We start from the raw sequence: 27,674 nt of genomic DNA, 5'->3' as shown, positions 1-27,674 counted from the left end.
ACGAGACCCTGTTACTACATGAGTGTGCAGACCCCGCGCTTAAATAATCTTGGTTACGGAGATCACAGGTGTTGCTTACCCATAGTGTTTGCCGAGCCAGATCATGTACAAGACGAGAATACAGGTATCTGTCAGATTTCACGCGCGCACACACACATACACACACACGCACACACACAGACACTCACACACACAAGATTAATAAACCGATTATTATTATTATCATTATTATTATTATTATTATTATTATTATTATTATTATTATTATTATTATTATTATTATTATTATCATTATTATTGTTAATATTATTATTATTATTTCTCTCTCTCTCTCTCTCTCTCTCTCTCTCTCTCTCTCTCTCTCTCTCTCTCTCTCTCTCTCTCTCTCTCTCTCTCTCTCTCGTATCAAAAACGAATTAATGCATATGTTATGAGGTAAATTTTTCCACGTCAAAAAAAAAAAAAAAAATGTAAATATCTGTCTGTCTGTCCGCCTGTCCAACTGCCTGGCTCGTTCCACCCAAGGCAGACTGACGGCCTGAGGTGGCGTTCACACATATTGCATTCTGAGACCATTGCCAACTCGGATCGGACCGCTACGAACTCGGACCACAATAGTGGACCAACTCGGACCATATCAATAAATAGAACAAAAGGTATAAACAAAAGTTTTAAAACAATAAAATTCACGTATTCAATATATTGTTTGCAATTCATATCAACAAACCTAAAATTACTAAGACGTAAAGCAACAAGATTAAGAAATAAAAAATTAAAATGTGCTTACTACGGTCTAGAAATGAAACCCTGGGCAAGACATGAGTGAGGGTGAAAAGATGGTTCGGATGATTCACCCAAAGTTTGGATCTTGAGTTGGAGTTGGAATAATAAACGATGGTTCAAGTTTGTAATAAAAATGGCCAGAATTGGTCGTTCAGAAAGGTACGAGTTGGTTGAGATGAGTTGGGATTTCAGAATGGTTCGAGTTAATTGAGATGATGATCCGAGTTTGTATTTCAGAATGATCCGAGTTGGACCTACCCCATTATTTTATTGTCACATCAACAGAGTAGGTTGTGCATTGAAGAAATTACTTAATCTTTACCAGGTTCGAAATAGTATTTTTTTTCTTTATCATAAGATATTTTCTGTGAAGATATAATGCTACTGCACTTATATGGAATGAATTTTATATATCTTGTCTTTATATTTAAGAGCCCTGCAGTCCTTCACTGATACCAAATAAAAGTATAAGCTTAATGGATGGTTTATTTTACTTCGTTCTGTGTTTATTAAACAATACTGCGAAATATTAGTTCATGGGTAAAAACATATGAAAGCACAATTCTTAGAATATATTATGGATACCACATGTATACAAAATCAACTACCACAGATCATGATAACCTGTTTCTTCAGTAGGTTACGAGCAATGCGGTTTAGAATGATAATAGCAATAAAATAAGAAGTTTTAGGATGCATATCTATTATAAAAAATTTCTTTTGAATCGACGTTCTGCTCTAATATCTCTAAAATATATGTCCTTACTTAGTTATCATTCATAATCATTATTTCCCAGCGAGGCTTGGTAGGGGTTGCGGCAGTGCGGTGTTGGCAGCAGTGGTCGGTGTCAACACGGAGGCAGCATGGTAAAGGTGGTGGACCAGGTTACGGAGCCCAAGCGGAAAAGATTCAATAAGAACAAGAAGAAAGCATGGAGGAAGAAGGCAGACATCACAGAAGTAGAGGAGCGACTAGAAGAACAAAGGAGAGAGGAAAGATATGGGTAAGACGAGACATTGCGGTACCCTGATGTGCGACGCAATATATCGCCACTGTGTTTATTTCAATTACACTCCCAGCACTGTGGCTGATAAAACTGTTCGGTCAAGAAGTAGCCTGAGACGCAATTGATATTTTTGACAGTCACATATGATTAAACCACGTTGCTCTATGACAAAGTTCTGACTCCATGACAAACAGCTCTTCATGGTTGCTCCTTGAATTACCAAAATATCTACATATAACCTGAGATAATTTTAAATAAATTAACCGTAATAACTTAATGTAATGTGAAGGAAATTATCCCAACCTTATAGACCTGACATGTGCATAACTTATGAACTCACCCTCATAATGGCCAGGCTGACAGTGAAATTCCCCATCTTTTATTCTTAATATTGCTCTCTGCAAATAATTTCTTTTACCTGTGTGTTTTCAGTCGTGTTGTACTATTGTATAATGTTGATTATTCATCAGATTTTTTGTTTTTTCAGCAATATAATTTGTATATATGCTTCTAAAATTCTTTTCAGACCTTTATTTATTTATTTTCTTTGATAATTCTACAGAAACCTTTATATTCATATGAAACTTTCTTATAAAAAGACAATTTCATGAATTTTTAGAGAATGAAGTTGTTAGTGACAGCTGGTGGAGCAGAGACTGTTAACTTGGCAGGTTATGTCACACACAGCACTGCTGATGTTGATAGCTGTTGCTCAACTGTCTGATACACCATCCTAGTTCTCAGAACAACACTCAGTGAACTTCTTATGTAGACATAAATATTATGTCTGTCAAACGTTAGCTAGACTTATATGTATGTAATTTGTTTGACTTGTGCAGAGGACCACTGGAAGAGAGAAAGGACTCAGAGATGATGTTTGTGGACCTTGGTGATGGTGAAGGTGAAGCATCCCAGGCTGACCAAGAAAATGAAGGTAACCATCTTCAGTGAATAATCCTCCTCATTGCCCTCATGTAGGCTATTTCATAAGAACATAAAACAAGGGAAGCTGCAAGAAACCATCTGGCCTACACATGGCAGTCCCTGTATAAAACATATCTGCCTATTTCCACCTGTGAACCTTATTCATTATGTGTCTGATCTTTTAAAGGTCCCTGATAACTCTAACAACTTGATCACTGAGTCTGTTTCATTCATCTCCCACTTTTTTTTAATTTTTTTTATTATAGCTAACTTAATCAGACTTGATTAATCCCAATACACAGCATTTCTGGCCTCATCACAGATCTACCCTAATGTGGCACCTGCAAGTCTACCAAAAAAAAAGATTAAACTCACAATAATTCTATAACATTAAATATCAAGGCATTCACTACATTACCAAACAAGAAGGAAACTGTTGCTTATGTCACAGTGGTAGGAAGGTCTGCTTTGGACTTATGATCAGCATAGATATTCATCCTGTGAGAAAAAAGCGGTGATTTATGTTCAGCTTAAACCAGGAGGTATGGTCACTGAAGGGGGCAGCTGAAGAAAGAAGTCTTGACAGTTATAAGTGTCAGGCTTACTTAGGATTATGTTCATATGTATGTATGTGCAGTGGTATTGGTAAATACAAAATCAACATGTTTGAAATACTGTTGTGTATTAGCTGCAGATATATCTCAAAGAAGTCCCCTCATTAAAGTTCAGAGAAATATCGCATATTATTTAATTTATGATTACAGGAATAGTATGAAAACAACATCATTACTGTTGACAAATACACTTGCAAAATAACATTACAGAGGATAATGTGAAGAAACATAGTCTATAGATATTTTTTTATACCTTATAAGTTGATGTCAAAGAAATTGGGAGTTTAGCAGCAGTAGTTTTTGTACCTTACATTTCACATTCTGTGTACATTTAAGAAGATCTCAAGCTCTGAGATATTTTTATTAGACTAGTAATTCATCTTATAAGTTCAGATGTGAGCAATAATAAATATTTGTAATATAGCATAATTTGTAGCAAAATTAGTTTAGTTTAGCATTTGTAACTGTATATAAAAACCATGAAATGGGAAATAGTTTGTGCAGTCATATATGACAGGCAACTGTTGTTAAGTAAGAATGAAATTAGATTAAATTAATGAGTGTTAAGCAGAACAGTAATATACATATGCAAGCACCAGCAGTCAGCTGAATTCAATGTATAAAATGCATAATTATGTATTACGTGTGATTTAAGTTAGAGATATATACTTTTTTCCAGCAGAATTCACCCTTGAATACACAGTGGATGAGGTCCCTGGAAGTGCTGGGGAAGTAAAACTGAAGCCAAGAAAAGTAAAGCTGAAGACTCCAAAACTCAAGAGCCATCAGTTCATCAATGGTCTGCCAGGAGCAAAACCTCCACACAAACCAAGGTAGTTGGTCTGGTCCTGTTTTGAAATTGATGTGATGCATACGTTAATGGTAGTTTTTAAACTGTACCTGATATTTGATACATTTGTTTAGTATATGTTTGATTATTTAGCTTTACTGAAATGTATTATATTTACTATAAAATACAATTTCAGAAAAAAACAAGGCACACTGACTGTGGCTATGAAGAAGAAGAAAGAGTTACAGTCCAAGGATCCAAAGCAGATAAAGAAGCGCAAGGAAGCAGTGAAGCAAATGCTGGGAGATCTTCAAAGGAAAACTAAAAGACCAAAAAGTGTAATCAGCAGTAAATACACTACAGATCTGTGGGAAGAGGGAGGTAAACTATCTTCCAGCAGTCCTTAAATGTTTGTTCTCTCTGTTATGAGAAGTATGGTAGTTGGAATGTTACTAACCTTTCACAACCTAACCAGAAGACAATTATCCTATCATAGAAGGGGAGATTAAAAACATGTATTTGAGTCACAGTTTTCACTAATCCATCTTCATCCTGAGTAATTGAGCCACAGTTTACACCAGTTCACCTTTATGCTTCCAGCTGATGAAGTGACACAAGAGTGCAAGAAGAAGGGGCTTGAGGAGTCATTCATTGGCAGCATATCTGATTACTACAGGAGGCAACGAAGAATGAAGCCCATCAAAGTACCTAAGATCAGACATGTTCCCACCTCTAAGTTAGATCCTGTCTCTATTCCACATGCTGGTAAGTCAGCACATCCTCTTACACCTGCCTTGAATTTTAATTTATCTTACTTATCTTTCCATTTTTTCCACTTTTGTTCTTCAGTGAAGCTGAAGGAGCACCAGTAGTGTTATTGTTTCCCTTTATGTACATTTGTGAGTGAACTTTGAACATTCGCTTATGTATGAAGTATGTTGTACCACTCTTAAGAGCAGATAATGTGGAATGTATCTACAGAAACCTCATTATAGAAGTTTTGATGATTGTGGGAAAGAAAAATGTGTATAAAATATTTGGAATAACTGCAGTTTTAAAATATTTAGTGCCTTGCTGCTTTCTTCTCAAGAGTGACATTTTTTATAATAGTGGACTCTTTTTAGAATGCATATACAATGTTTGGACAGAAATAAATTAAATAGAAATAATAGCATTTGTCAGTGTATGGAAAACTACATCAAAGCATGTTATAAGCTGGGATTAACATGCTGAATTTGTATTTTATCTGACAGGAGCTTCATACAATCCCTCACATCAGAGCCATCAGAAACTCTTACTTAGGGCAGTGAAACAAGAAGAGAAACGTCTCAAGAAAATAAGAAAAATAGAAAAAGCCACCATAAAGATGTTCCCCACAATTGATAAAGCACCAACAGCAAAATCATGGCTCACAGAAATGTCAGAGGGACTTCCCAAAGCTTATGAAGAAGAGGAGGAGACAGAAGAACCTGCAGAGGACTGTGAGGAGCAGGAGGTGAGTTCTTTATTTGTTTATTCTCCCACACATGAAGATGTAAACATTTCACTCTGATGTTATTCTAGCAGAACAAGTGAGATACTTAACTCACTTGTATGTGTATGAGCTCATACTGATACTTCAGAATGACCCTGAAAAATTCACATTTATTTATCTGTTATGATGAACATTATAGAATGAAGAAAATTTGGACCAGCAGCAAAATGGGGAGCAAGTGAGCCAATTCTCTTTCTTTTTAGGTTACATTTGAAATATAATATCATAGCAGTTTGTGAAATAAAATTAATAGAAATTGATATTCTAATTGGCAAGACAAGAAAGTATTCACAAGTGCACCAAATTTTATTCCTGCTTTGTAGTGACAAAAAAATACTCAGTTATGTACTAATTTTGAACATTACAGAATGAAGAAACTTTGCCTCTCCAGCAAAACGGAGAACAAGTGAGTCCATCACTGTTTCTTTGAGGTTACTGTTAAGTGAGACATTACCATGTATTTGTAAGATTTCTCCAATGCCTCATTTCCTACATTCATTGTTCTCTCTCATGGTACCATGTACCATGTTTCATCTGCATTTTCTCCCTCCTTCCTTCACACTCAGTCTTAATTCCATTCCTAATTCAGCAATCCCAGATTTCTTTGCTTTCCTATATTCGAGAGTCTCTAAAAATAGTCTGGCCATCTTTCCCACAGCATCCATCTCAGTCAATATCCTGCCATCATTTATTCTCATTTCATCTGTTCTTTCCCCAGTGTTCCTCTTCACACCTTCACCTCCAGCCCAAAATATTTGATCAACTTGAAAATTTTGTCATCTCATCACATTTTTCATCTGCTCTCACTTTAGCATGAAGCTTTTTACTTGGTTTCTCTTTTTATATCTCTCACACAACACTTCATTCTTTGTATAGTGGAACCTTGGTTCTCAAACTTACTTCATTCCTGAATGCCGTTTGAAATCCGAAATGTTCAGAAAACCGAAACTATTATCCCCATAGGAATCAGTGTAAAATGGATTAATCCATTCCCAGACACCTTTCCATCCTTTCTTAGCAGCTTGTGACAGACGTTCACACTGCTAAGATGGCCGCTTCACAACATCTCCAGCTCAGAAATGATTTATCCAGAAAGAAGGTTGTGAAGTGATAGATGTTTAAGAATTTTCCTGTTGAGGATAAATTAAAAAGTTTAGATAGGCAGGAAATTAAAGCAATAGGATGGTAGTTTGAGGGATTAGAACAGTCGTCCTTTTTAGGAACAGGCTGAATGTAGGCAAACTTCCAGCAAGAAGGAAAGGTAGATGTTGACAGAGTTGAAAGAGTTTGACTTGGCAAGGTGCAAGCATGGAGGCGCAGTTTTAGAGAACAATAGGAGGGACCCTGTCAGCTCCATAAGCCTTCTGAGGATTTAGGACCATGAGGGCATGGAAAACATCATTGTGAAGAATTTTAGTGGGTAGCATGAAGTAATCAGAGGGTGAAGGAGAGGGAGGAACAAGCCCTGAATCATCCAAGGTAGAGTTTTGAGCGAAGTGTTCAGCTTTAGAGATAGACATGATAGTAGTGGTGCCATCTGGTTGAGATAAAGGAAGGAAATAAAAAGAAGCAAAGTTACAGGAGGTGTTTTTGCCTAGGTGCTAGAAGTCACGAGAACAGTTAGATCTTGAAAGGTTTGGCACTTTCTATTAATAAAGGAATTTTTAGTCAGTTGGAGAACAAACTTGGCATGGTTCCAGGCAGAATGAACTTAGTGACATTGAACTCATCAGAAGATATTGTTCAGACCATTGATCTAGTGAGGGAAGCCTTACAGAGTGATACAGAGAGGAGTAACCCACTTACCGCCAAAATGAAGGTGATCATAACACGTAGAATCTTGCTACTGGGAAAATGCAGTTGTACAGTAGTGATGGCATTGTGGATTATCAAGAGAGTCACAGGTGGCTTGGGATTACTCCTGGGGCCAGCCAAAAATTGTTTACATTGAGGTTCTTCAACAGAATCACATTTACCTTATTTCAAAGATTGAATTACTGTCTTACCCATATGTCTCACCTCCAAATACTTGAAAATTAAGGAAATATTTATAAGAACTATAAATTAGTAATAAACGGCAGCTTTTGCTTTGTCTTTTAGTGTATGAAATAAAGTAACTTTGTTTGAGAACTGAAATATGGTACGGCAACTGAAGCAATTATGAGCTCAAAATTTTGTTTAAAAAGGGAGGTGTTCAGTAACTGAGGATCTACTGTGTTAGGAACCACAATTTACATGCATTCCAACTTTCAGCTACAGCTGTACTTTTTGATTCATTCCTCTTCCAGCCACCACCTATCTTTCTCATACTGGAAACCTCTTCCTTGTACTTCACCACAGCACTCTTCACCAACTGCCATTCCTCTTCCATGTCCTCATTACTTTGCTTTGTCACTGCATCCTGCTTTATTTCTAATTTCTGCTAGTCTTGTCATTGATCTCTTTTACCCAACTCACTCTCTTTCAAAATTATCTTGTCACATCCAACATGCCTTGCTCCCATCCTCCTTATAGCCACTAATCTCCACTTTTTTTTCTTTACACATTTAGGAAAGAAATAAAATTGTGTCATTCTGCAGTATATCTGAATTTCAGAGCTTTACTGAAGAACACAACCATAACCCTTGATGACAAGCTTTTCCTTTTATTATTATGATAATAGTTAAAAAAAAAAAAAATTGGCTTCTTATGTCCCTGCGTTGTTCAGCAAGTTTCAAGTGAATCTGTAAAGTTCTCCTTGTCCCAGAGTCCAAACATTACTTGACACTTTACTGCTTTCATGTTATTGGGCTGTTATTGGTGTGTTTGTGATTTGTTCTCTCTCTTTCTCTGGCAGTTGTTTTCAGCAAGTGTAGCCAGACCTTAGTACTATATTGCATTTCTGTTTACAGGGCGAGCAGCAGGCTATGAACAGTAAGACAGTGGTGGTAAGTAATTCTTTAGGTAAAATTATTACTTGTAAGATATGGAGGGAAAAATGGGAAGGACTGAAGCAAGCTCTACAGCAAGTAATGATGTTTTCCATGTCCTTGGTGGTGTAAACCCTCAGAAGGCTTATGAACTTGATGGGGTTCTTCCTGTTTTTCTCTGGAACTGCCTCTGTGCTTGTACCTTACCTAGTCAAACTCTTTCAACTCTGTCTATCAACATCTACCTCTTCTTGCTGGAAATTTGCCTACATTCAGCCTGTTTCTAAAAAGGGTGACCATTCTAATTCCTCAAACTACTGTCCTATTGCTTTAGTTTCCAGCCTGTCTAAAGTTTTTAATCTATCCCCCAACAGGAAGATTCTTAAACATCTATCACTTTACAACCTTCTATCTGATTGCCAGCATGGATTCTGTCAAGCTTCTCTACTGTTGATCTTCTGGCTTTCTTTACTGAGTTGGTCATCCTCTTTTAGAGATTTTGGTGAAACTTTTGCTGTTGCCTTAGACATATCAAAAGCTTTTGATAGAGTCTGGCACAAAGCTTTGATTTCCAAACTACCCTCCTACAGCTTCTATCCTTCTCTCTGTAACTTCATTTCAGGTTTCCTTTCTGACCATTCTATTGCTGCTGTGGTAGGCAGTCACTGTTCTTCTCCTAAATCTATTAACAGTGGTGTTCCTCAGGGTTCTGTCACCCACTGTCTTCTATTATTCATCAATGATCTTTTAAACCAAACCTCACTCCTACACTGATGATACCACCCTATACTTTTCCATGTCCTCTTGTAGACATCCAGTTCTTCAGGAAGTAAACAGTTCACGCAGGGAAGCCACAGAATGTCTGACTTCGGATCTCTCTAAAATTTCTGATTGGGGCAGAGCAAAATTAGTATTGTTCAATGCCTCAAAAACTCAATTCCTCCATCTATCAAATCAACTCAACCTTCCAGACAACTATCCCCTCTTCTTCAGTGATACTCAACTGTCCCCCTCTTCTACACAACATCCTCAGTCTGTCCTTTTCTTAAAATCTAAACCAGAAACTTCACATCTCATCTCTAGCTAAAACAGCTTCTAAGAAATTAGGCATTCTGAGTCATCTCTGCCAGTGTATGGAGTATGCTTCACATGTCTGGGGAGTTCCACTCACACCACTCTTCTAGACAGGGTGGAATCAAAAGCTTTTTGTCTCATTAACTCCTCCCCTCTAACTGACTGTTTTCAGCCTCTTTCTCATTGCTGCAGTGTTGCATCTCTTGCTAACTTCTACTGTAATTTTCATGTCAACTGGTCTTCTGATCTTGCTAACTGCATGCCTCCCCCTCCTTCCTTGGTGCTGCACAAGACTGTATTCTTTCTCTCACTTTTATTCTGTCCACCTCTAATGAAAGAGTTAACCAGTATTCTCAATCATTCATCCTTTTCTCTGGTAATTTCTGAAATTCCCTTCCTGCTTCTGTATTTCCACTTCCAATGACTGGAACTCTTTCAAGAGGGAGGTTTCAAGACACTTATCCTGTAATTTTTGCTATCACTTTCACCTCTGTTCAGGAACCAGCATCACAGTGGGCCTCTTTTTATTTTTCATTTATTTATTTATTTATTTATTTATTTATTTATTTTATTTATTTTTTATTGCAGTTTTGTTACCCTTGGCCAGGGCTGCTCCTATATAAAAAAAGAGAGAGAGAGAGAGGGTTAGAAGTCAGTAAAATTATGAAAAGGCTTTCCCTGTACAGAAGGGCCTCATGACTAGCATTTTTTAGCTAGTGATTTCAAGTGTAGCAGTTCCAAGATTTATAGCTAATGAAGAAAATCACAGAACTAGCAATGTGCTGTGAGTTAATGGCTGGGGAGTAATGCTTCTCAATTTTGATCTAGCCAGTAGTTGCTGGCCTAGTGCCATATGTATCATTTTTTGTCCTGACAAAGATAGTTAAAATGATGATTTTTGTGGCCCAACCCACTACAGTACACACTAGAGAATATTTTTTTTGCTTCTGTGGTGATAGATGTGATTCATGTTAAGAATATTGCTTATTAGTGTATGTGTATATAAAAATATAAATAGGCACCTGGAAAGATAGATACTGATAAATAGAAGCGGGGATAGTTATCTGGAAGGTTGTTTCGAGTTGATAGATGGAAGAATTGAGTTTCTGAGTCATTGAATATGAATAATACTAAGTTTGCTCTGTCCCAATCAGAAATTTTAGAGATCAGAAGTCAGGCATTCTGTGGCTTCCATGCATGAGCTGTTTAATTCCTGAAGTGTTGGACATCTATGAAAAGATAAGGAAAAGAGCAGGATGGTATCATCATAGGAGTGGATTGGATAAGAAGTTTGGCTTAGACAGTCATTGATGAATAATAGCAAAAGAGTTGATGCCAGGACAGAACCGTGAGGAACACCACTGTTAATAGACTTAGAACAGTGACTTTTTTCCACAGTAGCAATAGAAAAGTCAGAAAGGAAACTTGAAATAAAGTTAAAAGAGAGAAGGATAGAAATCAAAGGAGAGTAGTTTAGAAATGAAAGCTTTGTGCAGCTAAATGTAGGTAAACTTCCAGCAAGAAAGAAAAGGTAGATGTTGATAGACAGAGTTGACAGTTTCACTAGGCAAAGTGTAAGAACAAAGGCACAGATTTGGCATAGGTTCATAAGCCTTCCGAGAGTTAAGGCCAGTGAGGGCATGGAAAAGATTATTGCGAAAGATCTTAATGGGTAGTCAAAGGGTGGAGGAGAGGAAGGAACAAGCCCTGAATCATCCAAGGTAGAATTTTTAGCAAAGGTTTGAGTGGAGTTCAGCATTAGAGATATACGAGATGGCAGTGATACCATCAGGCTGACACAGCAACAGATCTCTGACACAAGCATTAGTCATTCCAAGAAAAATCTGAATAATACCTCCTCAGATCCCACCTATTATTAGAGGCTAACCACCAGAGGCACCTCCACTTTGGGGGATCCTGAGGAGGGATTAAAGCAATAGGACAAGATACAGACATGAGGTTGAGATAGGGGGAGACCAATGGGGAAGATAGTGACTGCATAATCAGAGGGATTAGAGGTTAGGAAAAGGTCAAGAATGTTGGGAGTTTATCCAAGATGGTCAGCAATATGAGTAGGTGTTGCACCAGTTGCTCTAGATCATGGGGGACAGCAAAATTAAAAGTTAGTTAACCAGGATGGTCAGTGAAGGAAGAGAACAATGAAGTCTTGAAGAATGCAGATTTCTGCCAAAGGGAAGAGAGTCAGCATGTGCTCCATTTTGAAAGTTACATAGCCAAAGAATTTTTTATAGAAAATTTGGAAGATTCAATAGCATGAGCATGAGAGCAAGTTAGGTCTGCACACATAGACACAACATCCAGCTTTGGATTGAAAATGAGGGTAGAGAATTTTGGAGAGAACAGAAAGGGGGCTACTGTCACTTGCTTCAAACACGTGTTTCAGTGAGGAAAAGAAGATGAGGTTTATTAGAGGAAAGGTGTTCCATGGATTGAAAATTAGATCTAAGGGTGTGAATGTTGCTGAAATTAATGGAGAAGAGTTGATCAATATACATGTGGTTTTGAAAACCACTAAGAAGCTGATGAAAAATCTTTCTTGAAAGATTATTTGTGGTTAATTTTTTCACTGATTCCAATCTCCCTCAGGTTTCCAATGATAGTGTCACTGTCTCAAGCAAACCAATAACTGAAAGGAAGACAAAGAAAGTTAGAAGAAAAGAGAAGAGGCAGAAACTTCAAAAACTTAAGAAACTAAAAGAAAAAGAAGACCGGATTCGCAGCAGCAACATTTACAAGTAAGTTACTCTTTTCAAATGCATTAATTGAATTATTGTTGCATTATAATTATGTATGCTTTGATGCATACTTTTGATATGTGTGTGTGTGTGTGTGTGTGTGTGTGTGTTCTTCATGCTTTGCAAAGTGAGTTTAGCCAAGACAAGACACTGTGCACACACACACACACACACACACACACACACACACACACACACACACACACACACACACACTTATATTTTAATCCTTAGATCTCTGTCAGAAAATAACAGGTTCACTAGGTATAAAATTTTATAATTACCTTATCTGTTTTGTCATTGTGCTTTACTTTCAATCAAAAATTGAAAAAAAAAAAAACAAGAGGAAATTAATTAATTAGGAAAATGATCCATACTGTGATTTATAAAATCATACAATACATAGCTACACTTATGTTGACAGCATAGGCTATTATGTTGAGAAGCTTTTTTTTCTTTATAAAATGGTTTATCATGTTTTCTCTTTATGCTTTGTGGCCTTTGCCTCATCACTATGTAAGGATGAGGGCAAGAATTAATATTTCAAAGGCTGTGGCCATGATCAGGGAGATCAAGACAAAGTAACATTCGTAAAATCAGTCTTCCCCTTGTATATCATGGGAATAGTGAAGTGTTGTTATCAATCACCTTTGTTGTGAATGTTGGGGTGAACGGCACATGTTTTTTGTCACATACCTATGTGAGGCAGGGAAAAAGATAAAACCTTGTAAAGTTTCAAGGAGAGGAGACCTTTAGTCATTATGATCCTTTCATGCAATTTGCATGTTGGTTGGAAAAGAAAGGTTAAATTTTCATACTTGCTTTCCATCTGCTGGCTTTCCAGATAAGTAGAGTATGCGACAACACACGGTTGTCATAACACACAACTGCAGTAACATATTAAAATTTTAATGAATATTTAATTGGAATAACGAACCAAAACTGGCTTGACAAACTTGCCATTTGTGCAGGCACTGAAGTTTTGATAAAAAATTTAAACAGAATAACAAACTAAAACTTGCAAGACTAACTCACCAGCTGTGTGAGTCGCTGCTCACTTATCTGCTGCCTGTCCCTTGCCCCCTTTTTTCCTTTCCTCTCCCTTCTTTCGTCTTCTGTCAGAGATAAGGGACAAGGGAATGATACCTCTCTCTCTCTCTCTCTCTCTCTCTCTCTCTCTCTCTCTCTCTCTCTCTCTCTCTCTCTCTCTCTCTCTCTTTTGTTTTATGTCATTTTCACTTCATCCCTTCTCACTCTCACTCTCATATACGTAATTCCAACATCCTTTTCTCACTCTCACTCTCATATACGTAATTCCATTTTCGTTTTCAATCAGTCTCATTCTATTTAGCAATCCTTAGGATTGCTCTTACTTTCACAGAGAGAGAGAGAGAGAGAGAGAGAGAGAGAGAGAGAGAGAGAGAGAGCCCCGACTTAGGCGGGATTTACTGTATGAATACATGTGATGCCAACAGTAGGTAAATGTGACTAATACTTGTCAAAGCAGTGTGAAACTTGTGATGGTAAGAATTTAGGACTAGGTGCAAAACCCAGGAGGATACTATATATATTTGTTGTGTTGTCTGAAATGCTGTAGTGCAAATGTGCTCATTATGATGTATTTTTTTCAAATATTGTGGAATTTTTATATTATTTTCTGGTTCCCTGGAACCAATAAATTTTTTCCCATAGGTTCTTCATTCAGGATAACACACATTTGCCATAACAAATGCTACATTGGAACAAATCACGTTCATTGTCACATACCCTTCTGTATTCTACTCACATTGTTACATATATGAAATAATCACTTCATATCTTTAAGGATACATCCTATTATTTCAGGGCATGACATCACCAAAAGTAAATTCATATTAAAAAATCTTTATCAATGTCTAAATAAAATGACAGGTACAGTTTCAGGATTGAAATTCTTATTAAGAATTATACATGGTAACCTTCATTGGATCAAAGTATTCTTCTAAGTTTCAGTATTGTTTGTTCACATCAGTTTTATTTTTCAATCATTTTAGGCTCAAGACCTACCAGAAGGAAATAGCAAGTGAGGAGATGGAGGAACAGAAACGCAGTGCCAGTCGCCGTGCACACAAGGAGCAGCTCAAGTTCATGCCTCGCCGCCTTGCCAACATGAAGTAAGTTCCCTGTGGCAAAGGTTTTTTTACATTTTTGGGGACCACCATTGTTCAGAGTTGCTGAATTTTCTAGTATTTAATTCATGCATGAATCTCACAGTTCATGAAAATGTTACATAATTATGAGCATTTATGGTGAGATGTTAAGACACCATGGCAGTGAGGAGGGTCATTGACTCACCCAGATTGAAGGACTTTCTTTCTGTGGTGTAACCTGTGCACCCCCAGTCCCTTGCACACACACACACACACACACACACACACACACACACACACACACACACACACACACACACACACACACACACACACACACACACACACACACACACACACACACACACACACACACACACACACACACACACACACACACACACACACACACACACACACACACACACACACACACACACACACACACACACACACACACACACACACACACACACACACACACACACACACACACACACACACACACACACACACACACACACACACACACACACACACACACACACACACACACACACACACACACACACACACACACACACACACACACACACACACACACACACACACACACACACACACACACACACACACACACACACACACACACACACACACACACACACACACACACACACACACACACACACACACACACACACACACACACACACACACACACACACACACACACACACACACACACACACACACACACACACACACACACACACACACACACACACACACACACACACACACACACACACACACACACACACACACACACACACACACACACACACACACACACACACACACACACACACACACACACACACACACACACACACACACACACACACACACACACACACACACACACACACACACACACACACACACACACACACACACACACACACACACACACACACACACACACACACACACACACACACACACACACACACACACACACACACACACACACACACACACACACACACACACACACACACACACACACACACACACACACACACACACACACACACACACACACACACACACACACACACACACACACACACACACACACACACACACACACACACACACACACACACACACACACACACACACACACACACACACACACACACACACACACACACACACACACACACACACACACACACACACACACACACACACACACACACACACACACACACACACACACACACACACACACACACACACACACACACACACACACACACACACACACACACACACACACACACACACACACACACACACACACACACACACACACACACACACACACACACACACACACACACACACACACACACACACACACACACACACACACACACACACACACACACACACACACACACACACACACACACACACACACACACACACACACACACACACACACACACACACACACACACACACACACACACACACACACACACACACACACACACACACACACACACACACACACACACACACACACACACACACACACACACACACACACACACACACACACACACACACACACACACACACACACACACACACACACACACACACACACACACACACACACACACACACACACACACACACACACACACACACACACACACACACACACACTCTTTCCATACATACTTGAGAGATAGATGCCCACTTGAATGAAGAAAATGACTTTGTACTCCAGGACCCAGATTCCAAGTTGGGGATATTGAATTACCTAGGCTTTTCTGTAAATACAATTTAACTTGTTTAAATGTATAATAGCATCTCCTGGATTCCCACTCTCAATTTTGTTTGAAGTATCATCTCAGATTCTATACAATTTAACCCTCTAGATATATGAATATTAGAAGTGAGATTACCATTTAACATGTTTAATAAGATTTAAAGAAGATATTAAATTAAATGTTGGAATTATAGTATTCTCACATGCCATACATCAATAGTGTATGCCTGAAAATTTTGAAATATAAAGTTTTATTTTTCTGATACAAAATGTTTTGCACAAGCAGTGGCACCAAGACAACTCGCTGCCAGTATCTGAGTCGTCTCTGTTTTAGCTGTGCATGGCCATACCAGCATTGTGATAATATAAAGATTACCATTCATTGTCTGGTTTCTTCCTTGAAACAGATTTGCAGTCAGCAACACCTTATGTAAAGACAGTCAGGGTTGCAAAAGCCAGCTGTTAAGGTAGTGTAGTAAACAACCCATAACATTCATACACCTGTAATGTTGCTCAGCATTTTTAAGATGCTGCATACATGAAAACTGTATGGAAAAATTTATTTTCCTTTTGGCCTTGCTTTCTGGAACATATTTTACTCTCACACCATGGAATATTTAATAATTTATCATTTTGTTAACAGGTAATTCATATTTCCATGTTTTCTTTCCTTTACCAATTTATTACATATTCCTAAATCACCCTTCACTGCTATAAAATTATTTCATGATAAGTTCATTTCTAAGCAGCAAGGTACTAGGCAGTTGAGAGGAAGGCTGAAGTGCTTTGTTGGTTTCAAATTATACATATAAAAAATAGAAATAGGTAACTACTTATCAAGAACTCCTCACTCATGGGTGAGAACCATATGGATTCTAAGAATTTACTGCAGCAGGCTGGTCAGGAAAACTCAAGAATGACAGGTGATAGGTGATGGATGTATGATGAATGTTGCTTAGGTTTTCTCCCCTCTTGCTAGGTTTGAGGAAGAAGAGATTCCTGTGAATCTTGGCGATGAGCTGGCTGACTCCCTGCGCACTGTGGTGCCTGCTGTGGAGCTGCTTGAGGAGCGCTTCAAGAACATGCAGCGCAGAAACTTGCTTGAACCAAGATTGAAGCACAAGTAAGTTTGTCTTTGTGTCTTTACTTTATGCTGTATTTTAGGAAAATTTGTAGGAAAGAGCAAAAAACAAGTGAGGTAAGTATATATATGCAGTGAATTAAATCGTCACTTCTTCTGAAACGGTCATTAGTTCCACTGTGTCCCGTTGTAAACTAAAAAGGGATAGAGATTCCAGGAAAATGTCTTCAGTTAGAGCTGAAATATACATATCTCCTTTCCAGTTTGAGATTTGTTACCAAAATTATTGTAGGGGATTAATCTGTCATTTCTGGGCTCTAGTAGATTAGAAAAGAAGTAACTGATCACGTAAAATAAGTATAACCTGTGTTAGCAGTAGCTGCATTACAAATAATGTTTGATGCATAGAAAAAATAATAACAATGATGCCCAGCATTCATGAACATTTGTGTGGAAGACATTCACTGTGCTTGTTTTGTGGAGATAATAAATTTTATTCTTGAGTTTATACAGTAAAATCCCTCTCATCCGGCATTCGAGTATCCGGCAGCTTCAAGTATCCGGCACATTTTTTCCCGAGCCTTAAAATCAATAAAAAATCAATGTGTTCTCATAAAATCGATTAAAATTCCCGCGCGAAGCATACTTTGTCCCCTTGCCACCAGAGCGCACTGCTTCGTGCCACCCGCGGCCCACTGCACTGTGTTTACTCAGTGACTCAGTCCTGCGTGTGCACTGTTTATTGCCTGACGCCTTCATCATGCCTAAAGTTGTAGAAAAGAGGAAGTGTGTTGTGCTTACACTTAAGCAGCTGATCAGATCAGCTGATCTTTGTTATGGTAAGATGCGTGAGTTTAGGGTGGTGATTGTGGACATAATTTCATTTCTATTCAAGTATCCGGCATGTCGGCGGTCTCGTTGATACCGGATAAGAGGGACTTTACTGTAGTATTCTGTTAGCAAATGGAAATCGTTGTTTAATGTACCATGCTTTAGTCAGTCGGCTATTTCAGAATATTAGTATCAAAAGTAATTTTTGGGTGCACTAAATATTTTACTTATATACACATAACCAAAACAAGAACTATGAATTAAATCAATTTTCAAAATCATACAGTGCTTTACCTTAAATATAAAGATACTGTTTAAATGCATCAAGATATAAGTCTGAGCTAAAAGTAACTAATGTTTAAGGCATCTTTTATCTTATTTGTTATATTTGTTAACTCATGGATGAATTTTTGCATTTCTCTTGAAAAAAACTGCATGTGCTAGCTGAAGGGTAGTTGTATATAAATACAGGGTGATTCATGAGTTTCTCCGGAAACTCTGGGAAATGGAAGGTTATGCTATTCTAAGCTGAAAATATTGTTTGGATATATGTATTTAATGCTTTGGTTTAATAATCAGAGAGACTTGAAACATTATTTCTTGTATTCTTTGATTTGTTACATATTCTAAAGCCAGTAGAAAGTAATTTGTTCATTCTAATGTTTCTGCCTCCTGCTCACAGACTGAAGAGGAAGTACAAGCCCAAGGTGGTGCTAAAACGTGGTCACAGAGAGGAACTTGCCAAGATGGAGAAAATGGAGTTCAGTGACTGAGGTTTGGTTATGAACTGCAGTAATCTTTCTGTATTTTCTCACCTCTTCCTTAATAAACCGTCTGATTCCAGACAAAATATAGTAATGTATTTATATACACGTGTACTGATAAGATTCGGTTTGTGAGTGTTTTGAAGAGATAGGCTTTTATGTGTGATCATAGAGCTGTTGGCCTTGAATAGTTATGACACTGAAGGTAGTTGTGATCTCAGTGCCTGATACCCCAAAGTTTTCATGAATATCAAGATTTTCCTTGCTTATGAGTCATAAGTATAATTTCATGTATGAGATGTAGAGTCCCCCCTCCCACATGTTGGTGAAACTTTGCTTGTTAAAAAGAGCAATGAGGCAGAGACAGTAAAATAGCAGAACATGGAGATTTCACTGGATTGTCCATATGGAGAGAAAATAAGATTAAATGAAATATATTCAAAATGTTAAAATGAAAACTGCAGTGGCACCAGAAAGACCAAAGAGAACATGGGATGGCTTTATGTAATACACCTTGAAAACAAGAGACCCAACAGTAAGATTGCACATAACAGTGCAACTTGGTAAGTTGCCATCAGGTAAGACTGTCTGACCAATGGAAACAAGGAAACAGCTTTTCATAATCGTTATGAATAAGGCAACTTAAAATCAACATATGAGGAACACCCTCAAAATATGAGTTAGGGGGATGAGCAGGTGGCTCCGCAGTAAGGTGTTGGACTTGTAGCTGAAAGGTTGTGAGGTCAATTTCCACAAGCAGTACTTGTTTAGGCCAGAGGAGTGGCACTTTCTTGACCACATCCCATCACTGTTACATTATGTGATAATGTTACATTATGTCATAATGTGTTACATCACACATTATGACCTGTCTTGTGCTTACTGATATGCATTTGGAAGAAGTGAAAATGAGGGACAGACAATTTCAGGAATATCATTCTGCTTGAGAAGTGCAGCATTGTAAGGCACAAGACACAACAAGTAGAGGGAATGATAATTGCATGCGTGTGGTACTGTTGTGTGGGAAAAATGAAAAAGAAAAAAGAAAAGTAAAAGTAAGAAAGTACTTCTGCCCTGTTGCACAAATTGGACAGTTTGGTCCAGAACAAGGCTTCTTCATAGCAAGTACCCTCCCCTAGTAGACCCAATTGCCCCACACTTGTATGAGGCCATTGATGTGTAGCGCCTCCCCCAGAGGTTGCAGGGCCATGTCATTCTTCATACAACTGCTTTGTATTTGCTCCTGCAGTGTGCATATATATATATATATATATATATATATATATATATATATATATATATATATATATATATATATATATATATATATATATATATATATTGTACATTTATGCATGTGTGTGTGTCTTTCTAAGTTTAGAGTAAAAGCAATAGGTAATGGAGGAGGGAAACTGCTAGATGTGGGGAAGGAGTTAATGTGAGATTTGAGTACCTTCATTATTCACTAAGATTTTCTTGTCTTCTCTTCTTATCTTAGCAGCATCATATTTTTCTAACTGAACTGCAAAGCCATATTCAAATTACACCACAATTGATCACAAAACACATTTTCATGATTCCTGCCAAGAAAATTCCACTCTTGGTAAATATCTACAGTAAATGAATGACATGAGAAGAAAGTTATTTATTTTTTTCAAGCATGTCATGGAAATATTCTTAAAGGTGAAAAACAAGTCTTATTTGTTATGCCATGTAAAAATACATGTAAATCAGCTGGATGGCCAAGATCACACAGTACTTCATATTCATGTCCGACAAACACTCCAGTTTGCAGATTACTGCTGTCTTGGCCTGTTATGCAAACATTAGTATGTCATCAGTTCTACTCTGCACAAAACCTAAGTATTTATATGCCGGGCTGACATCTCTTACAAGGGGACAGCCAAAATAAGGCATCTACATGTATACATTCACATTGAAAAGTTTTTAATTTATGGCCAGATTAAATTTCAACCAGTCTTGATTCATTTCATCATGGGTAATTTTGTACAATAGCATCCAGAAGAAACCTATTATTATAGATTTTTTAAAAGTAAGGATAAAAACCAACAATTTATTAACTAAGTAGAATAAGTACTTGACAAAGCAAAAACTGTTACTTGACTCCATCTCAAGAGGGTAACATAACAGTGGATGATAATACACCAATGTAAAAAACACAGGTGTAAAATATAAATAAAGCTTATTTAGTTGTGCAGTACTATTAACTTGACTCCTGTGGTTGAAAAAAATGTCTGGCTGAAAAACAACAGCAAGTATGGAAAACTCCATGGATGGAGTGAGTTTAGGATATCCCTTCTTTTTTGTAAAGTGGAAAAAAAAAGTCATCTGGTCTTAGCTATCCTCATCCTAAGTGAGATAACAGCAAGATAACTAGATTTACCTGACACATACCTGCCATCCAATACAGACAAAGAATATATTAAAAGCAAATTCATTAACATAACAACCCAGTAAAACACCAGGGACCAAATTAAGTTTGCCTGTTGTTTCTGTTTCCCTTTTGTTAAGGTGTGTCTGTTGTTATGCTATAAACATCTTATTTTCAGAGTAGAATCCTTCAAGTGATTAAACCTAATGATGCCACTAAGACCAACCGTGGACCCAGAGCACAGATGAAAATATATAAAATAATTTACATTGTATTACCATAATGAAGCATCTATATCCTAATGCCCAGCATTAAGGTTGATAAGTCCCACTAGGAAACAAATACTGACACAGGATGGTTCCCTATCATATATAAAAACACTGAAAATTATCTGGCTACAATTATTGAAGTAGATTATGTACCTCAATAATATTAAAGATGACTAAAATGGAGAGTCTAATTACCAATGAAAGATATATAAATATCTAAGTATTTTCTTGCAGCATTTCCATGTTTCAATACCATCAAGGATTGATATAGCTTCTCCCTAGCATGTCACAACTACCTAGATATTTTCTTGCCAAGCTCCACCTACACCTTAGACCCGATGAGTGTAATCAATAGCCTGTTACAGACATACATGTAACTGCAGTAATATACATACTGGTATTAATGATTAAAAGATAAGGAAAAAAATACTAGTACTATTTTAGGGTAAACTAACATAAGAGATTAACAAAGTTCTGATATTGTATTGGGGGAAATAATGTTTTTCTGCCTTAACATTTCACAAGGGAAAATGTGTTGAGATTAATGGGATTTTCAGCATAATTTCAATATATTTGCTCAAGATGGAACTTCAAGCTTGAGTTTCAAAATTAATTTTCCATAGTCTAAAGAATTATCACATGATAAATGAAAGTTTATCCATAAAATACAGTAGAACCACTGAACACAAGTCTGAATAATGAAAGTTTTTGAATATAAGTAGCACACAAATATATTTTTTCAATCCTGAACACAAATGTAATGCTTTGGCCTGTTTTTTATGATATATAGGAAGATATGTGGAATGGGGATTTGGATTTGTTCCCTGAATGGTATTTAGGAATTTTGAGAAGAGACTGACAACTCTCTGTCAGCAGTTTACCTGCCTCACTCATTGCTGCCACACGTGTCCTGTAGTGTTACAAATTACATTACTAATCATGTTCTTTTCTTGTTATGAAGTCAGGAAAGAAGCCTCTGGGAAGAAGACAAAGAACTCCATCACAATTGCAGTGAAGATGACTAAAAAGCATGAGAGCAGCACAACAGTGATTGACCTTGCATGGATATTTGGCTGGTCATCCTTCCTTCTTTACTATTTATTGTCCTTATTATTTATTATTTCACAATATTTCAACACATAATGCCTTTAACAGTGTAAGTTACTGTGAATAATCTCTCCTTTATGCTGAAAATAAATGATTGTGATTATTGTGCACATTGTAAGTGAGGATGAATTTAATTATTTTATTTTCCTTTAATTATAATGGGAAAAAAATTTGCTTTGAAAATTAACTGCCTGCTTGAATTTGTGTTCAAACATTCTACTGTAATGTCCCCACAGAAATGCATGTACAAGCATGTATGTGGGTGTGTGTGCACGCACACACACACACACACACACAAAAAAAAATAAATAAATAAAAAAAAATCATGGAAGGAAATCCAAGTTATTTTCTAAAAGCAAAAACCACAAAAACAGCAAAAAAACATAGATGTGTTAACATTGCACATTTTTTCTTCAAGTAATGTAAAGGAATATTTTGATAGGAAAGTCATTCCTTATGACTACTACTACTATTCTCTCAAGTGCACTGGATGAAAAGGCTTTTAAATTTCAAATTACTCAAGATATTCCTCACAGCCAAGAGACTGACAAAATTTTCCTATGAATCAAAGAAAAAAGACCAAAGTGAGGAGGTCTTTCTTTTAGAGAGAGAGAGAGAGAGAGAGAGAGAGAGAGAGAGAGAGAGAGAGAGAGAGAGAGAGAGAGAGAGAGAGAGAGAGAGAGAGAGAGAGAGTGCTTTATCATTCAAATCTCTAGTACCTCCAAGTCATACCATGACTCACATTGATACCTTTAGTTCATGACTGTCCACTATGGACACAGCAGTTACCACTTTAAAGTGATGCTCTTCATAATCTCATAATCAATGTAACTTATTTATAGGATTTTCTGGACTCTTTTGCCACTCCTTTCTTAACATCTTTTGGAGTTGAGACAACCGTAGTGAAGGGTTCTCCTTCTTGAGCTGTGGAAGCCTGCGTGTCTCGTAAGCCTTGAATGCAGCTGCCACCCTCTTCTCTGGATGACGATCTTGTTGTGCATCTTCAACGCTGAGAAATCACCATGATTAGTTAGTAACTCATAGCACATTAGGGCTAAAGATGGGGCTTTAGATACAGGCACACCCAGTTACAACATTGCTTTAGTTACAAGGCTGGGTGTCTGTATTTTCATACAATATAGACATCCTAAAATCTAGTAATCTATGTACATATATGTACACATAAAAAGACTTGGGAGATATTTCTGTAAAATTTTGGCATCTCAAACAAAAATTGTAGATAAAAAAATAACAAAAAAAAAAGTTCCAGTAAAGACCATAGTATGACCTCTCACATGAAGCACATGACATCACTGCAAAATACACTTAAAAACAAGCCAGATCTTAAATTCTGAGATGTACTTAATCAAAGATTTTATAATTCTATCAGCAACTCTTGAAGACAGAAATGTATAATGATTTTAATGTAATGATGGTAGTGTTGATAGCAATAAGTGATGATGATACTAATGGATATGCATTCATTTGTCCTACCTTTCTTGCATTTGCATATGAATATGTATTTTTTTTTTATAAATTATAATACATTTCCATCAACAGATGACAAGGGAATGCCTTAAACTCAAAATAAAGTGGTGGCTGAACTTTGAAGGCATGCAATGAATACAGTTTCAAGAGAGAGAGAGAGAGAGAGAGAGAGAGAGAGAGAGAGCTTACCTGAGAGCAGTTATTGCAGCATCAATACCACTTGCTTGCACTTGATCCTCCATAGTCCTGTTGAGGTTCTCCACAAGAGGCACCTCAAGGTGAGTTGGAACCGCCTCTTCCTCGTTCTCCTTCATCATATTTTCTCGGTTTTGCTGATGGCAAACAAGAGACACACAACTAATGCGAGAAACTGAACTTTGCGCAATGGACCTCCTGCTCTGTCTAAGATTATGAGATCTCTAAGTAAAGCTTTAATAAAAACTCAATAAAAATTCATTTATCCTAGTTGTAAGTGGTTGTAGATAAGATGGATAAGACGTACCAGATATGAAAATGACATAACATTTTGTTATCTCAATATTTACTAAAAAGCGATGTAAAAAAGCTCTCCCAGCAACTGCATCTATGTTCTTTGCAAATTTAAGAGCAATGTTTCCTAGGGGCATTTCTAACTAGATCATCCCTAATGATGTGCATCATCAAAGATGAAAATAATAAATACCAATCTTACCTGCAGCTGGAATGCAGTGATCTTTTGTGGAGTTGCTTTTGGAGTGATGTCCTTCAGTTCATTTTCTGCTAATGCCCGAATTTCTGCTTTCCTTTCTAATTCTGCCAGGCGTTTTTTCTCACGCTCCTCCTACAGATGGTGGTAAAAATAATCATTAAAAATCATACCTGAAATACCACTTGCAATCAAGTCCAGCCCAGCACATTGTGGTGCCTAACATTAATGTACCTTCCTTGCTTGCTTCCGCTGGACATGCTTGTCATCATCTGCCCAAAAAGCATCCTCTAATGCCTTGTCCTTTTTTTGCTTCTCTTGAGCTGCAGCTTCTGCCTTCCGTGCCCTAGCTACAGCAGACTTACTGTTTTCCCCTTGAAACTTCTTCGGCATTCTTGTGTTTTGGTTATTCTGCAAATCTGCAACAAAATACTATGTAAAACTTATTGAATATTGTAAAGAGTTGAGAACCTAATGTTTGCAGGGCTTTAATGTTGCCATTACTGTTTGTCTGTTCAGGCAGAGTAGTTCTGGCATGGCTATGAAGGACAAAATAACACCTATCACCATTCTGTCTGGGCCTGATGCTTCATGATGAAGACTTATGTGGGCAAAACATGTGCTCATATATATTTATAGTGAAATAAGTATGATATAAAAAATGGAGAAAGATTAAGAATACTGGTACTTAAGTCTGAGTATCCTCAAAGGTTTAAGGTATGCACCAAAGAGGTTGACAAGAAAGCTGATAACATACAAATCAAATGAAATAAGTCAAACAATTTCTTACTTAAGAGGCATGGCAAGAGACTGATCACAGATATTAAAGAGATTGGAAATTAAGTGTCTATAAATTACAAAAAAACTGATATGCTATTGAAAATGAAGAGTGAAGTAAAGTGTTTTATGAACCCAGAAAATATAGACACTGAATGAGTCCAGCAGCAGGGATGATTAGGTGTTCACTCAAGATGTTGAGAATGAAGATGGTAAAAGTGGCAATAAACAATGTCAGTGAGATAGTAAAGAAAGGATCACATGAAGCTGTAACTCATAGATGGGCACAGGATCAGGTGGACTTCAATCATGGAATGTTACTATCCAGTTAAGTTTAAGAGTGATGCAATGACAAAACAGTCAAGGCTGCCTGAAATCAACTTGTGCCGTGGTGATTATCCTGACTTGATCAGTATGGTGTTTCCATAAGTGTCCTGACAGAGGTTCAACCCCCAACAAAACCTTCTTATGGTCAAGTTACCCTGTCTTCAGATCAGTCTCACAGTGTTTCCATGATACTCCATGGCAAGGCATCACATTCATATCATAGCTCATAAATACTATCCCCTTACTGACCATGCACAAAAAAACATACTCAAAACATAACACACTAATGCATACATTGTTGGCCCAGTAGGCAGCATTAGAAGAGCCAAAACTGTAAAACCTTCATAATTGTTTTCTCATGTTATTATTGTTTACTTCTTAAAGGTGAAGTTAGTGTTTTAAATCCCAAAAACAGTAAAATCTAAAACCTGAGGATAGTACAGTATGTTATATATTGTCCAAAACTGTAAAAAAATAAAAGCCAAGGTGAGAAATTCAAAATTTTCTTGATATTTTTACTAATTTCTAACTAGTAAGAAAAGGTAAAAAATGAATAGACCTTTAATATATTCTTGGTGTATCATGATTAGGTTATTATTTGCTTATTAGTTGGACCACATTTCTCTAATGGATACAATAGATTACCTAATATGTATAGATACTGACTGAGTTCCTGTGTGATTTTCTCTTCCAGTGTGGACACAGCATTGCTTGCCTTTACCTACTAGGCATCCCACTACCTTCTATCCTCCCAGCAAATTGCATGAAGTGTGATCATACCCTTACAGAATGTGGAAGGTGAAATTAAGATTAGAAAATATCTTAATAGCCAGATCCAAAGCTTTATCATGATTATTACATATTTCTAGTTCAGATTTAATTTTTTTTCCATGGGTTACAAGAAATTTTTGCAGTCATTTCCCAAGGATAAGCAGTGTATTGACTGTTGTTGTTTGGTTAATGTGCTAACCAGTTTTGGGTTCCCTCTATGGGAGCCCATTCTGGTATGAACCTGGTAAGGTGAGGATCAGAAAGTGCAAGAAAACCCTGCAAATGAACCAGCCTGAGTTACACAAAAGGAAATTTCAGCCACCAGTAAGATTAAAGGTTCAAATTGGTAGACTCGTATCCAGGGGTGGCTGGTCCATAAGGGATGGTGGGCTGCACTTCCCTGTCTCAGCCTTGTCAGGTAGATGAGTGATTCATTCATGTAATTCATTTTATACAAATAAATAATATTATACTTTTATATTCCATTCAGTATTTTTTCTATCATTTTCTAACACAAAATACTAGCAGATTTGATAAATTAATAACAGAATAAAACACTTCCTGGATTGGTGCGGTGCCAACCTGCCCATGGGCAGCCAGCCATGGTGTAGCAGGGCTGGAGTCAGTTCAGCCCTGCGTGGCACACTGAGTGGACAGTGTTATTCGCTCTCTGTGTCAGTTAAACAAATAGTGCATTACGTCCATGATTCATGAATACTAACCAGTTTTAGCACCCTACATGACAACTGAAGCTTAGTTTCAGTGTCCTGGTTACTTCAGTACTACATAATACATATTCTACTCAATAGC

General features: G+C 37.3%; 2 protein-coding genes across 10 annotated transcripts in view; one reads left to right on the top strand and one right to left on the bottom strand.

Moving 5' to 3' along the window:
• Positions 1-1,608: 1,608 nt before the first annotated feature.
• Positions 1,609-19,138, top strand: LOC135105699 (ribosome biogenesis protein NOP53-like). 6 transcript variants are annotated; one of them, XM_064014110.1, is made up of 13 exons: positions 1,610-1,787; positions 2,630-2,724; positions 4,011-4,161; positions 4,315-4,499; positions 4,719-4,883; positions 5,372-5,613; positions 5,792-5,830; positions 6,020-6,058; positions 8,544-8,579; positions 12,243-12,391; positions 14,425-14,544; positions 17,352-17,495; positions 18,967-19,138. In XM_064014110.1, exons 1-13 carry the CDS (start codon positions 1,648-1,650, stop codon positions 19,055-19,057), a joined length of 1,596 nt encoding a protein of 531 aa, XP_063870180.1. In that variant the 5' UTR covers positions 1,610-1,647; the 3' UTR covers positions 19,058-19,138. The 6 variants fall into 6 exon arrangements, with proteins under 6 accessions (XP_063870196.1, XP_063870189.1, XP_063870213.1 ...); XM_064014100.1 differs by having other exon boundaries at positions 4,008-4,161; XM_064014126.1 differs by lacking the exon at positions 5,792-5,830 and having other exon boundaries at positions 1,609-1,787; positions 4,008-4,161.
• A 4,291-nt stretch (positions 19,139-23,429) lies between these two features.
• The window catches only part of LOC135105723 (coiled-coil domain-containing protein 124-like), a 9,886-nt gene continuing 5,641 nt past the window's right edge, over positions 23,430-27,674 (bottom strand). For all 4 annotated transcript variants that reach the window (XM_064014174.1, XM_064014157.1, XM_064014166.1 and 1 more), the window contains exons 2-5: positions 25,224-25,408; positions 24,996-25,124; positions 24,494-24,636; positions 23,430-23,825 (exon numbers count right to left, since the gene is read on the bottom strand). In XM_064014174.1, the coding sequence (XP_063870244.1) occupies positions 23,639-23,825; positions 24,494-24,636; positions 24,996-25,124; positions 25,224-25,382 (618 nt within the window). In that variant the 5' untranslated portion in view covers positions 25,383-25,408 and the 3' untranslated portion in view covers positions 23,430-23,638. The remainder of the gene's footprint in view (positions 23,826-24,493; positions 24,637-24,995; positions 25,125-25,223; positions 25,409-27,674) is intronic.

Source organism: Scylla paramamosain, chromosome 1 (genome assembly GCF_035594125.1).
Source record: "Scylla paramamosain isolate STU-SP2022 chromosome 1, ASM3559412v1, whole genome shotgun sequence".
Taxonomy (NCBI): Eukaryota; Metazoa; Arthropoda; class Malacostraca; order Decapoda; family Portunidae; genus Scylla; species Scylla paramamosain.
The sequence above is the reverse complement of the archived record's forward strand: the minus strand, read 5'-3'. Positions and strand labels throughout refer to the sequence as shown.